Source organism: Lichenostomus cassidix, unplaced genomic scaffold (assembly GCF_008360975.1).
Source record: "Lichenostomus cassidix isolate B80296 unplaced genomic scaffold, HeHo_3.0 HiC_scaffold_515, whole genome shotgun sequence".
NCBI classification, from domain to species: Eukaryota; Metazoa; Chordata; class Aves; order Passeriformes; family Meliphagidae; genus Lichenostomus; species Lichenostomus cassidix.
The window spans coordinates 9,560-21,008 of NW_028147376.1; the positions used below are offsets into that span (position 1 = coordinate 9,560).

At 40.6% G+C, this 11,449-nt stretch overlaps 1 protein-coding gene across 1 annotated transcript; it reads left to right on the forward strand.

Moving 5' to 3' along the window:
- Positions 1-2,315: 2,315 nt before the first annotated feature.
- On the forward strand, positions 2,316-10,782 carry LOC146423280 (uncharacterized; the record flags this gene model as incomplete). Its single annotated transcript, XM_085044938.1, has 6 exons — positions 2,316-2,375; positions 6,278-6,352; positions 6,867-7,011; positions 7,854-7,926; positions 10,149-10,278; positions 10,667-10,782. Coding segments are annotated over exons 1-6 (599 nt in total), but the record flags the coding sequence as incomplete, so codon positions are not given.
- Between the last annotated feature and the right edge of the window lie 667 nt (positions 10,783-11,449).

Consider the following 11,449-nt stretch of genomic DNA (forward strand, 5'->3'; position numbering starts at 1 on the left):
TCCCTTTCTGTTTGCTCTTTCCGTGCAGAATTAGCACAGAAAGTGTGATGAATTCTCTGGGGAGTTGAATAGGATATAAATATACAGGTTTATAATAAGAGGAATGTTTTGTATATCCTGAAGAAAAGTTGGTTATTTTTAGTCAGATTTCTGTGTGGGAAACTTGGGTTGCTTCTCCTCAAGGCGGTGGAGACAGAGATCCAAGGGCTGCAAAATAACCCAATTAATTGGATATTATCATTTGGTGTTAATTTAGCAACTTGGTGCAGTCTGCATCTCTGGGAATGTTCAAAAAAAACTGTGGATGTGGCACTTGGGGACACGGATTAGGGGTGACCATGGCTGATCTCACAGGGCTTTTATTAATTTTATATTATATTTTAATTAATTTTATATTGTAATTAATTTTATTATATAGTATTTTATATTATATTTTCTGTTCTTTCATTTTATATTATATTTTTATATTATTTTATATTATAATTTGGTGTTAATTTAACAACTTGGTGCAGTCTGCATCTCTGGGAATGTTCAAAAAATCAGTGGATGTGGCACTTGGGGACACGGATCAGTGGTGACCATGGTTGGACTCAATGATCTCAGAGGGCTATTATTAATTTTATATTATATTTAATTAATTTGATATTGTAATTAATTTTATTATATAGCATTTTATATGATATTTTCTGTTCTTTCATATTATAATTCATTTTACACTACATATTTCTATTATTTTATATTATAATTTGGTATAAATTTAATAACTTGACGCAACCTCCATCCCTGGAACCTCCAACCCTATTCCTGTTGGGTTTTTTTCCCCCTTTCTGTGAAGTTTATTCCCCTATTTCTCTGGGCTTTATTTCCCCTTTTCAACCAAGAAAAAGTGAATTTTTGTGGCAATAAAACCCCGCAGTGCTCAGAGCCACGGCTGAGATCCCAAACCAGAGCTCTTTTTCCAGCCCCAGCAGGTTAACAACAACCAGCTTCACCTCTGCTGCAAACTGCAGAGGTGAAATCAGATTTTTGATCCCAGCAATTAAGGAGATGCTAATTTTTTTGATTAGGATCTGATTACCTCGGGAGGCTTCTGAACTCCCTGCTGCAGTTCATGGGAAATGACTTCATTCTTTTTATTCTCTTTTTTTTTTTTTTTTAATCACTGCATCTCCCCAAAGCCAAGGTGGGGTTTGGATCCCTTTGGTGTCTCAGAGCTCACAGGGAAATTCTGGACTCTGGAAATTCTGCATTTCTGGGGGAAAAAAATCCTCCTCTGGTTTTGTGCATGGAAACAAAAGCAGGAGTTGATTTATTAACTTCAAATTTTACTAAATCTGAACCTCAGAGCAAGGGCAGCCATGCTGGGGACCTGGCTAGAGTCCATTTTTTAATTAAAAAATATAATAAATGCATCAATCTCTATTAAAAAAACACTCTTTCTGCTATTTTTCATTTCAATCCCTTGTTCGTATAACACGGGGCATTTTTTTTCCTGAGCAAATATGCAAAATTCTACCAAGATTTGGTTACTTTTAATAGAACAATATTTAATAGAAAACAATATTCGTAGAATAATGAAAAATAATATTCCTAGAATTCTGCAAATATGCAAAATTCTACCAGTATTTTGTTTCTTTTAATAGAATACTTAACAGAAAATAATATTCGTAGAATAATGAAAAATAATATTCCTAAAATTTTGCAAATATGCAAAGTTCTACCAAGATTTTGTTTCTTTTAATAGAATACTTAATAGAAAATAATATTCATAGAATAATGAAAAATAATATTCCTGGAATTTTGCAAATATGCAAACACTAAAAATTTCAATTTCCAAAATTTAAAATATGCAACTATGCAAAATTCTACCAAGATTTTGTTCCTTTTAATAGAATCATGTTTAATAGTAAAAGAATATTCATTGAATAATGAAAAATAATATTCATAGAATTTTGCAAATATGCAAACACTAAAAATTTCAATTTCCAAAATTTAAAATATGCAACTATGCAAAATTCTACCAAGATTTTATTTTGATAAAATAATATTTAATAAATATTATTTTATCAAAATATTTATCAAAATAAAATAATATTTAATAAAAAAATAACTGTTGCTGCCTTTTCAGCTCAAGAACCTCCATTAACATCTCCAATTGTTTAATTTCCATCAGCACCCAACTGATGCAATTCCTTTTCTCCAGAACACAATCAGTGCAGATATTTCCATTATTTTTTTTATTTTCATCCCTCCCAAAAATGAGACATTTCCAGGTTCAGGTCTCACCTGCAGCCTTTCCCTTCCTTTCCAGGTCGATGCACAAACTGACTCAGCTGGAGAGACTCGACCTGGGCAATAATGAATTCTCCGAGCTGGTGAGGAATATTCTGCTTTTTGACAGGAAACCTGGAGGGTTTGGGTGATCTGTCCGTGGGGGATTGAGGGTTTTTCTGGGAAGGTTTTGTGGGATTTTGGGCGAAGCAGGCGTTTGCTGGTGATGTTGCTGAGTGGTGGCAAAATGTGTTTTATCCCCAGCAGGGTTTGAGGATTCTCCCTCTGAGCAGATTGTTCATCCTGGTGGGAGATTGAGGAGCTCTGGAGGGATTTTTGTGTCAATTCTGGACTGATTTCTTAATATCCTAATATTCTTAATATTCATTCCATCTTGGGAATAAGAGAAGTTGCTATTACCAATTATTAGAAATTGCTATTACCAATTATTAGAAATTGCTATTACCAATTATTAGAAATTGCTGCTACCAATAGCAACATTTATCTGACTTTAGAAACGACACCAATAATGGTTAAAAGTTTTGTTTTAAGCTGAATTTCCAGGAGAACAACCCAAAGCTGGTAAAGTTGTGTTCAAAAGAATTCGGGGTGAAAGACAAAGGTTTCATCAATCTGAGTGGTTGGAATGGTTGGAAATTGCTGTTAGAAGCTGTGGCTGCCCCTGGATCCCTGGAAATGTCCAAAGCCTGGGATTGATGGGATTTATAGGATTTATGGGATTTATGGGATTGATAGGATTTTTGGGATTTAATGTCCCTCCCAACCCAAACCACTCTGGAATTCTGGAATTCCAGCAGAGCTCAATTTTGGGCTCCCAAAGGAGTTTCAGTCCCTAACTCATGCCCAAGATCAGGATTCATTTCCCTGAGATTTAAATCCTTTGGGAATTTTCCCTGTTGCCAGCACAGAAAATAAGAAATGCCTTTCCTCGGGAGCCATGGAAGAGCAGGATCAGGGATTGCAGCCCCACAAGGGAATAGCTCCTGTAGCTTCAGTTAAAACTGAGATAATTCCACTCCAAACAAGCCCTGAAATGTCACCTGGCGGCAAAAAGCTGCAGCAAAGGCTCCACATCTGTTTTATGGAGTGATTCCTTCCCTCTTCCAGGCTGCTCATGTATTCCATGCAGGAGGAAACAGAGGATTTAACTCGGATTTTTAATTAAAAACCTTCAGCGTGGATAAACAGAACAAAATTTGCCAAAGTGCTGCTTGGAATTTTAATGGTGGGAATGGAATCCTCCCTGAATCCAGAGCATCCCTCCTGGGGGTGGCTTGGATTTGGATTGTTGGAAAAGAGTTGGACAATATTCCCTATTTTTCCATGGCAGCAGAGTGATAAATCAGGAAGGGTGACCCCATCCTCCTGTTGGGGCCAGAATTCCCGAGCTGACTCATTTTCCAGGCAGCTGCTCCAAAAATGTAGGAATTCCAATCAAATGCCAGAAGCCAAATGGTCCAAGAGGCTGAGGAACAGTGGGAACCTGCAGGAATGCCATAGGAAAAGTGGTATTAATTTAACTCACACCTGGAAAAAAAGCATTAAAAAGTCCTGTTTTCAAGGATTCTGGAAATCTGGTTTGGGTTTCCATAGAAATTTCCTTTTTATTGGAGAAAAACGAGTTGGTGGTGTGGGAGAGCTTCATTCCTTGGATATTCCTGGACTGGTGTGCTCCTTCCCTTGGAGCTGGAAAGGTCTGTGTCCTTCCTGCAGCTCCAGGCATGGAAATGAAATCATCCTGCTCACTCCCTCTGCTGGGAACGAGATTCCCAAATGCTGGCAGAGGTGTGCATCCCTGGAATGCAGAGTGAGGCTCCCTGAGCAGCAGCTGTGTCCCAGTGCCTGCAGGGCAGCAGGGAGGGGAACAGGCAGCTCCTGGCACAGAGCTCTGGGGAGAAGGAAATCCCAAAGTTTGGCCTCTCCCTGCTTTTGGGAAGAGGAGGAGCAGCAGGAAATATGATGGAATTTGTATCAAAAATTGATGAGACTTCAATTCAATATCCCAGGAAGCATTTCTGTAGGGAGAGGGTGGTCAGATCCCAAACCAGGCTCCTGGAGAGCAGGATTAGGGGACATTGGGACAATTCCCTTAATAATATCCTTGAAGGTTTGGTCAGGGAGTTAGACTGGGTGGGCAATGGAAACCCCCTCCAGCTGATTCTATTCTGTTCTAGTCCTATTCCTATTCATATTCCTGCTCCTGATCCTATTCTTATTCCTATTCCTATTCCTATTTCTGTTTCTATTCCTGTTTTTATTCCTGCTCCTGTTCCTATTCCTATTCCTGCTCCTATTCCTGGTTCCATTTCTATTCCTGTTTCTGTTTCTTTTTCTGTTTCTTTTTCTGTTTCTTTTTCTGTTTCTTTTTCTGTTTCTTTTTCTGTTTCTTTTTCTGTTTCTATTCTATTCCATTCCATTCCATTCCATTCCATTCCATTCCATTCCATTCCATTCCATTCTGTCTTATTCCCATTCCTATTCCTTTTCTGCTCTTTTCCCATTCCCATTCTACTCTATTCCAATCCCAGCAGCCTATGTGGAAAATGCAACTATTCCCCCAAAAAACACCTGAACCAAAGCATTTCTAACAGAGAAAATATGTTTTTAATGCCACTTTAACACCAAGCCATCCATGAGGTCTCATCTGGATCATGAATATTCCACCATAAAATGGAACATTCCATGGTGCTCCAAAATAATGGGAAATTCCATCATTCTGGGGAATCAAAATCCGAGAAATTCCCCAGCAAGCTGTGCTCTGTACAGCCCAGGAACAGGCTGGGGCCTCGGAGAAAGGTGTCTGCTAATGAGAGGAATTTAAAAGCAAATTAAAGTTGAGAGGGGAAATTATGATTATCCATAATGACCTCAGCCAGCGAACACTCCAGAGGGATAAAGAAACATTAATCAGCACGGGAACAAATAGTATCAAATGACCATTAATCAATTGGGACTGGAAATTAGAAATGGGTTTAATCATTGAAGGGCAGCAGAATTTCAATGGGATTAGCAGAGGCAAAACAAATCAACTTTAAAATGTTCACCAGCAGTTTTTAATAGGAATCAGTTCTGTGGAGAAGTGGAAAACAGGGATGAGCTCTCCTGTTTATCAGCTTTTTTCTTATCTGATGAGGCATCAGGAGCTTCTCCCAGGATTCCCTGGGCAAGAGGAAAATCAGATTTCTCCTGGGAATGGCAAAATTCCAGAGCAGACAGGATGATTCCAGGTCTCTCCTAAGGTCTGGTGGTGCTGGGAAGGTCCATTTGTTTCTGGCTGTGTTGGAATAATTCCAGTGCTGCTTCCAAATGCTGGAACCTGATTTGGAATGGAATATTTAACAGAATATTTAATGGAATATTTAATACCTTTGAAAAAAAAAATCTCTGCAACTTGAGAGGGTGAAGGCAAATTGTGAGTCTTGGTTTGCTGTGGAAAGTGTTTCATGGGAAAGGAAAACACTGCTGAGGAAACCTGGGAATATTTGTGAGCTGCTAATTGTGGATTTTCACAGCTGGAAGGAGTGAGAAACGATCTGGGGAATTGCCTTTTTCGGCTTTCAGGGTATCAGTGAAATATCCTGAAGTGCTGGAAAGAACAAAAGGGATGAGGGTTGAATTCTGCAATTTCGGGATTTCTCAGGGTTTATTATCTCCCGAGCGTTTTGACTGCTGGGTGTGACAATTTGTGACAATTGCAGATATTCAGTGTGCCAAGGATGTGTCCTTTGGACTCACTGCTTTTGCAAAGGGCTCTTCAGTTTGCCCAGTTTGGAGGAAGAGCAGCAGTGGTTAAATTCCATGGAGGGAATGTTCAGTTCTTGTCTTTAAACACCTGAAAGGCTGAGGTGGGTTAGGAAAAAACAAACGGGAGTGAAGAGGGAATTTAAGAAAATTATTAATTTCTAAAATTAATGAACAGATTGGTATTTAACTAAAGAATTCCTGCTTTATCTAACTGTCTGCAATTATTTATTTTTCTCCTCAGCCTGAGGTTCTTGAACAAATCCAGAACCTGAAGGAGTTGTGGATGGACAATAACTCCTTGCAAGTGCTACCTGGGGTATGGACATTTATTTTATGGAATTGTTGGTGACCTGTCTGCCTGGCAGGGAATCCCTTCATGTGCATTTCCTTGGGTGGGGGCACAGAGTCGTTAATTAATGAAGGAATTAATTAATATCAAAGCTATCTGAGGGTTCAGCACAGCAAAGCTCCTCCTGCCTGGCGGGAGGTGGGAATTGGGAATGTCCCTTGGAGAAATAACTCATGGAATGTCCAACTGGAGAAACAGCTCAGCTGCATGCCCAGGAATGCTGAATTCCAGCAGATTTAATGAACCTGGAGCACATTAATTAACTTTGGGGGGTTAATTTGCTCCTTCAAGGCCAAACCACCCCAGCCCTGCCGTGGGGACAGCGACGATCCAAAGGTGCTGAGAGAACTCCAGCTCACCTGAATCCGTGTGTTTGTCCCTAATTAACTCCAGATCAGCTGGATCTGCGCGTTTCTCTCTAATTAACTCCCTAATTAGCAGCTCCATCTGCTCAAGTAACTCTGTCTCACGTGCCATTAAGTCTATAGGGAAGCTAAAGCAGCTGGTGTACCTGGATGTGTCGAAAAACAGGATCGAGACAGTCGACCTGGACATCTCGGGATGCGAGGGGCTGGAGGATCTCCTGCTCTCCTCCAACATGCTGCAGCAGCTGCCAGATTCCATAGGTGAGGAGAGAGCAGGGATTCCTCTCCATTTTTCACAATTTTTAAATATTTTTTTTGAAATTATGATTATTTGGAATGACGGGATTTTATAACGGTGGGACAAGGATTGTCGTTAAATCCCAAAAAAGGTAGAAAATCGTGTCTGGGAACTTTGTAAAGTCAGGAGCAAAACTCCCTGCTTGAAAGGAATTGATGCACCTGGTTTGGTGTTGTGAGGAAAAGAAGCCAAGGAGGGCAGAATTGGTTTGATTTAAATGCAAAAACCAGGCTGAGAGTGACATGGGAACAAGGGGAAGCTCCAGCAGGAATCTGCTGCTCATTCAGGGTGGGAAAAGGAGATAAAAAGGAAATCATTCAACCTTTGAATTTTGTTTTCCTTTGGACTGTTTTACATGCATGGGATTTCTGGATGGTTTAGGATGAATGGGAGCTCTGTAGGCATCTCCCTCTGTCCATCTGGATATTTCCATCCTGATCCCTTATTTTTGCTTTTCCCTTTCCCTTTGACCACAGAACTGTAAAATCCCTCAGTTTTAAATCAACTGATTCAGATTCCAACAGGGATTGCTAATTAATGGTGCTAATCACTGACACTCTCATTGGTTATCTTCTACTCCTGTTTTCCATCCTGCTCTTCCACATCTCCCCATCAATCCCAGGATTTTTGTTCCATGATTTTCTGCCCAGATTGATTTTTTAGAGGACATCTAGCAGGAACAAACACATTTGGGATGTTATTCCCTAAAATCCAGAGCGGAATATTTTGTTGGAGGTTGCAAATCATTTCTTCTGGGATTCCAGGGAATCTCCTTGGGAGATTTATCCATTTTTCCTTCCTGCAGGACTGCTGAAGAGGCTGACAACTCTGAAGGTGGATGACAACCAGCTCACAATTCTGCCCAACGCCATCGGAAAGTGAGTCCAAGTGGCATCAATTTGAATTAAAGTGTGTTTTCCCTTCTGCTGAAGGAATGGGAATTTTCAAACAGCAAATAAAACAAAGATACATGGAATTGAAAAACAATTTCCAAATGCTGTCCAAACTTAAATTCGGAGCTCCACTTTTAATCCTGGGGATTTTTCAGGGGTAAGAAGGTAAAATAGATCAAATTTTCCAAGAGAAAAACCAAATATTTCTGTGGGAATCCATTTGGATAAGCAGAGCAGCAAAAGTAGAGGAAATATAATAATATGGAAATTATATTTCCATATAATAATATAATATTATATATATTATAATATATAATTATACTATAATAAGATAATATAATAATATAATATGCTAATATAATATAATAATATAATATTTCCATATAATAATAATAATATGGAAAAATAATCCATATTTGTTTGTACATATTCCAGCTGCAGCCACTGAAAAGCCAGGCTGGATTATCCTTGCAGTGTGTGGGATTTTTGGGAAATCCTTGGAATATCATAATTAATATGGTGATATTTAATTCACATTAAAAGCTGGTGATGGGAATCACTAAAGGACAAATCTCTGCTTCCCAAATCTCTTTGGAGCAGTGAATTCTCACCCAGGTGACAGCTCAGATGACTCCAAGCTCTCCTGGATGCTGCAAAAACATGGATTTCACATCCAACTGCAGCAATTTTGGGAGTCAGGCTCTAAAACTTTTTTAAACTTTTTTTTTTTTTATTTATCAAATTGCTCAGATTGAAGGGCAATCCCCTTTTTTAACCCAACACCTGTTCAGTGTTTGTTGTGGAGCCTTAATTCCACTTCCAAAGGCACAATTCCCAGGTGGGATCTCCTGGAATTCCCACAACGGGATGGAGTTCTGGTTGGGTTTTTCCAGTGAAAAATTCCCTCTCTGATGAGGGCAGAATCTCCCCATCAAGGTGATTTTGGCTCTCTGTGACTCATCCCTCTGGATGGATTCCTGCTGGGTCTCCTTCTCCCAAATTCCAGCTGTGGAATTCCCCCAGAGCCTGTCAGTGTCCCAGTGTGGAGGAGGGAAAATCCCCTCTGGGATTTCTCCAGGAGATCCCTTCAGTGCTGACTGACTGGGATTTCCACCCTCATTTTTGGGATTTCTGTTCAAAGGACAGCCTGTGGTGCCTTTCAGAGCATTCCCAGCTCAGCCAAACATTCCATACAAAATCAGGGATTCCCATTAATTCCCAGATGGAATCAAAGCTGGAGATGTTCCCTGTGGGACCTGAGTGGGTGGGAAGGTGCCAGGGGGAGGTCACAGCTGGGATGGGGCAGAGTTTGGGGCTCCAAATGCTCCAAAAGCCGCCGTGGATTTGCATTCCCAGGTTTTAGCAGGATCTGGGAATGGCTTTGAACGGGAAGAGCTGAGATCAGTGGTTAGAGGTGGAGGTGAGGAACAGGAAAGGGACAGCAGGAGCTGGAGTGGGGGACATTTGTGGTGCTCACACGACTTTCATTTCCAGAATTTTCATTTCCAGAATTTTCATTTCCAGAATTTTCATTTCCAGTCTCATTTTAGAGGAGGGTCAGGAAGTATTTCTTGAGAATATTTTAATATAGGTCTATAAACTATATATATTTAATATGCATTAATTTATATATCTCACTCTATAGCATGTAATACATCCATTCCCATTATTCCCATTTGGAAGTGTTATTTGGATCACCAAAGGTCACATCCTTGGTTCTGTGGGAGTTGCCCTGATCTCTGAAATGCTGAGAATTCTTCCTCACATTCTCAACTATCCTCAATATCCCACAAAACCTGCCTGACAACGCGGGCAAACCAAGCGGCCTTAAACTCAGCTCCAAAAATCCCATTATTCTAGACTTCTCCCAGGGAAATCCAGGGAATCATGGAGTGATTTGGGTTGGGAGAAACCTCAAAGCCCATCCATGGCTGGGACACCTCCATCCCACCAGCCCAGGGACACCTGCCACCAGCCCAGGGACACCTCCATCCCACCAGCCCAGGGACACCTCCATCCCACCAGCCCAGGGACACCTGCCACCAGCCCAGGGACACTTCCCACCAGCCCAGCCTTGGTCATTCCAGGGATGCAAATCCCCTCTGGCTGTTCCACCTGGAGCTGGTGAAACTCTGGCACTTCCAGCGGTTTTTCCAGGGTTTTTCCTTGGATTTGCCAGTCCCTAATGAGGGAATTTCCCGTTCCAGCTTGTCCCTGTTGGAAGAGTTTGACTGCAGCTGCAACGAGCTGGAGTCGCTGCCCTCCACCATCGGCTACCTGCACAACCTCAGGACCTTGGCTGTGGACGAGAACTTCCTCCCAGAGCTGCCCAGAGAAGTGAGCAGATGGTTTGGTGGATAAATTCCCCACTGGAATGTCCTGTGGGAGGCAGGAGGTCATCCCTGCCCCCGGGGATGGATTGTCTGTTCAGGGGATTGGTTGTGGGGTTGCTGTGTGGTGATGTTGGAGAGTGAAGGTTCCTGAGGTACTCAGTGGGAAAAGGAGCAGTAAATCCATGGGGAGTTGGGAATATCCCTGTGAGGAACCCCAGGCATTCCCTGAGCTTCCTGCCAGCAGGAAAATGTCATTTTTCTGGTAAAATTCTGGATTTTCTGCCCTTCGTGGCTTTCAGTAAAACCCTAATTTAGCCACCTCGTGACAGGAGCAGTGACAATGAACATTCCCAAATGTGGGATTCCATCCTGTTGGCTTTTCCTTCCCACAGATTGGGAGCTGTAAGAATGTGACAGTGATGTCCCTGCGCTCCAACAAGCTGGAATTCCTCCCTGATGAGATTGGCCAGATGCAGAAGCTGAGGGTGTTAAATCTCAGTGATAACAGGTACAGTCCACAGCTTTTTATTTTTTTTTAGCCAATTTAAGGATTTCTTTTTGAAATTTTAAAATATTTTAATTGTTTTAAATTTTTTCCTTTTAGGTCTTTGTAAAAATGCATTTCTATAAAATATATTTTAAAATTTAAAAATTACATTTAGAATTCTAGTTTGAAAATAGTATCGTTACCATTTAGTTTATATAAACTATAAGGAAGGAATCTTGATTGGTTTTTATTAATATTCATGGTTTGGTCTCAGTTCCATTGACCTCCAAAGGAAAATTTCAGGAAAATCAAATAAGGCCGAAATCTGGATTTTGGTGTGCTTTAATATCTTAAAACCCATTTTCTTCTTTTATCTCCTGCTGTTTCCATGAAAAAAAAAATATATATATATTTGGCTTTCAAACTGTCTATAGGTTTATCTATATACTTAATGATTAAAAAGCTGATACTCAGAGAACCAGAAAACAGGAGTTGGTTTTTCTACATCCACTGAAATCCAAGGAATATTTTTCATTTCTTTCAGCAGATTTTTTTTTCTGTCAAACCCCAAATTTTTCCATTCTCATGCCCAGGATTGTGCCTGGATGAGAAACAAAATGCTTCAAATGAGCTTTTCTCTGCCCCTGTCCTGTGCTGCCACAGGCAGAGGGAAAGATGGAATTTCCTT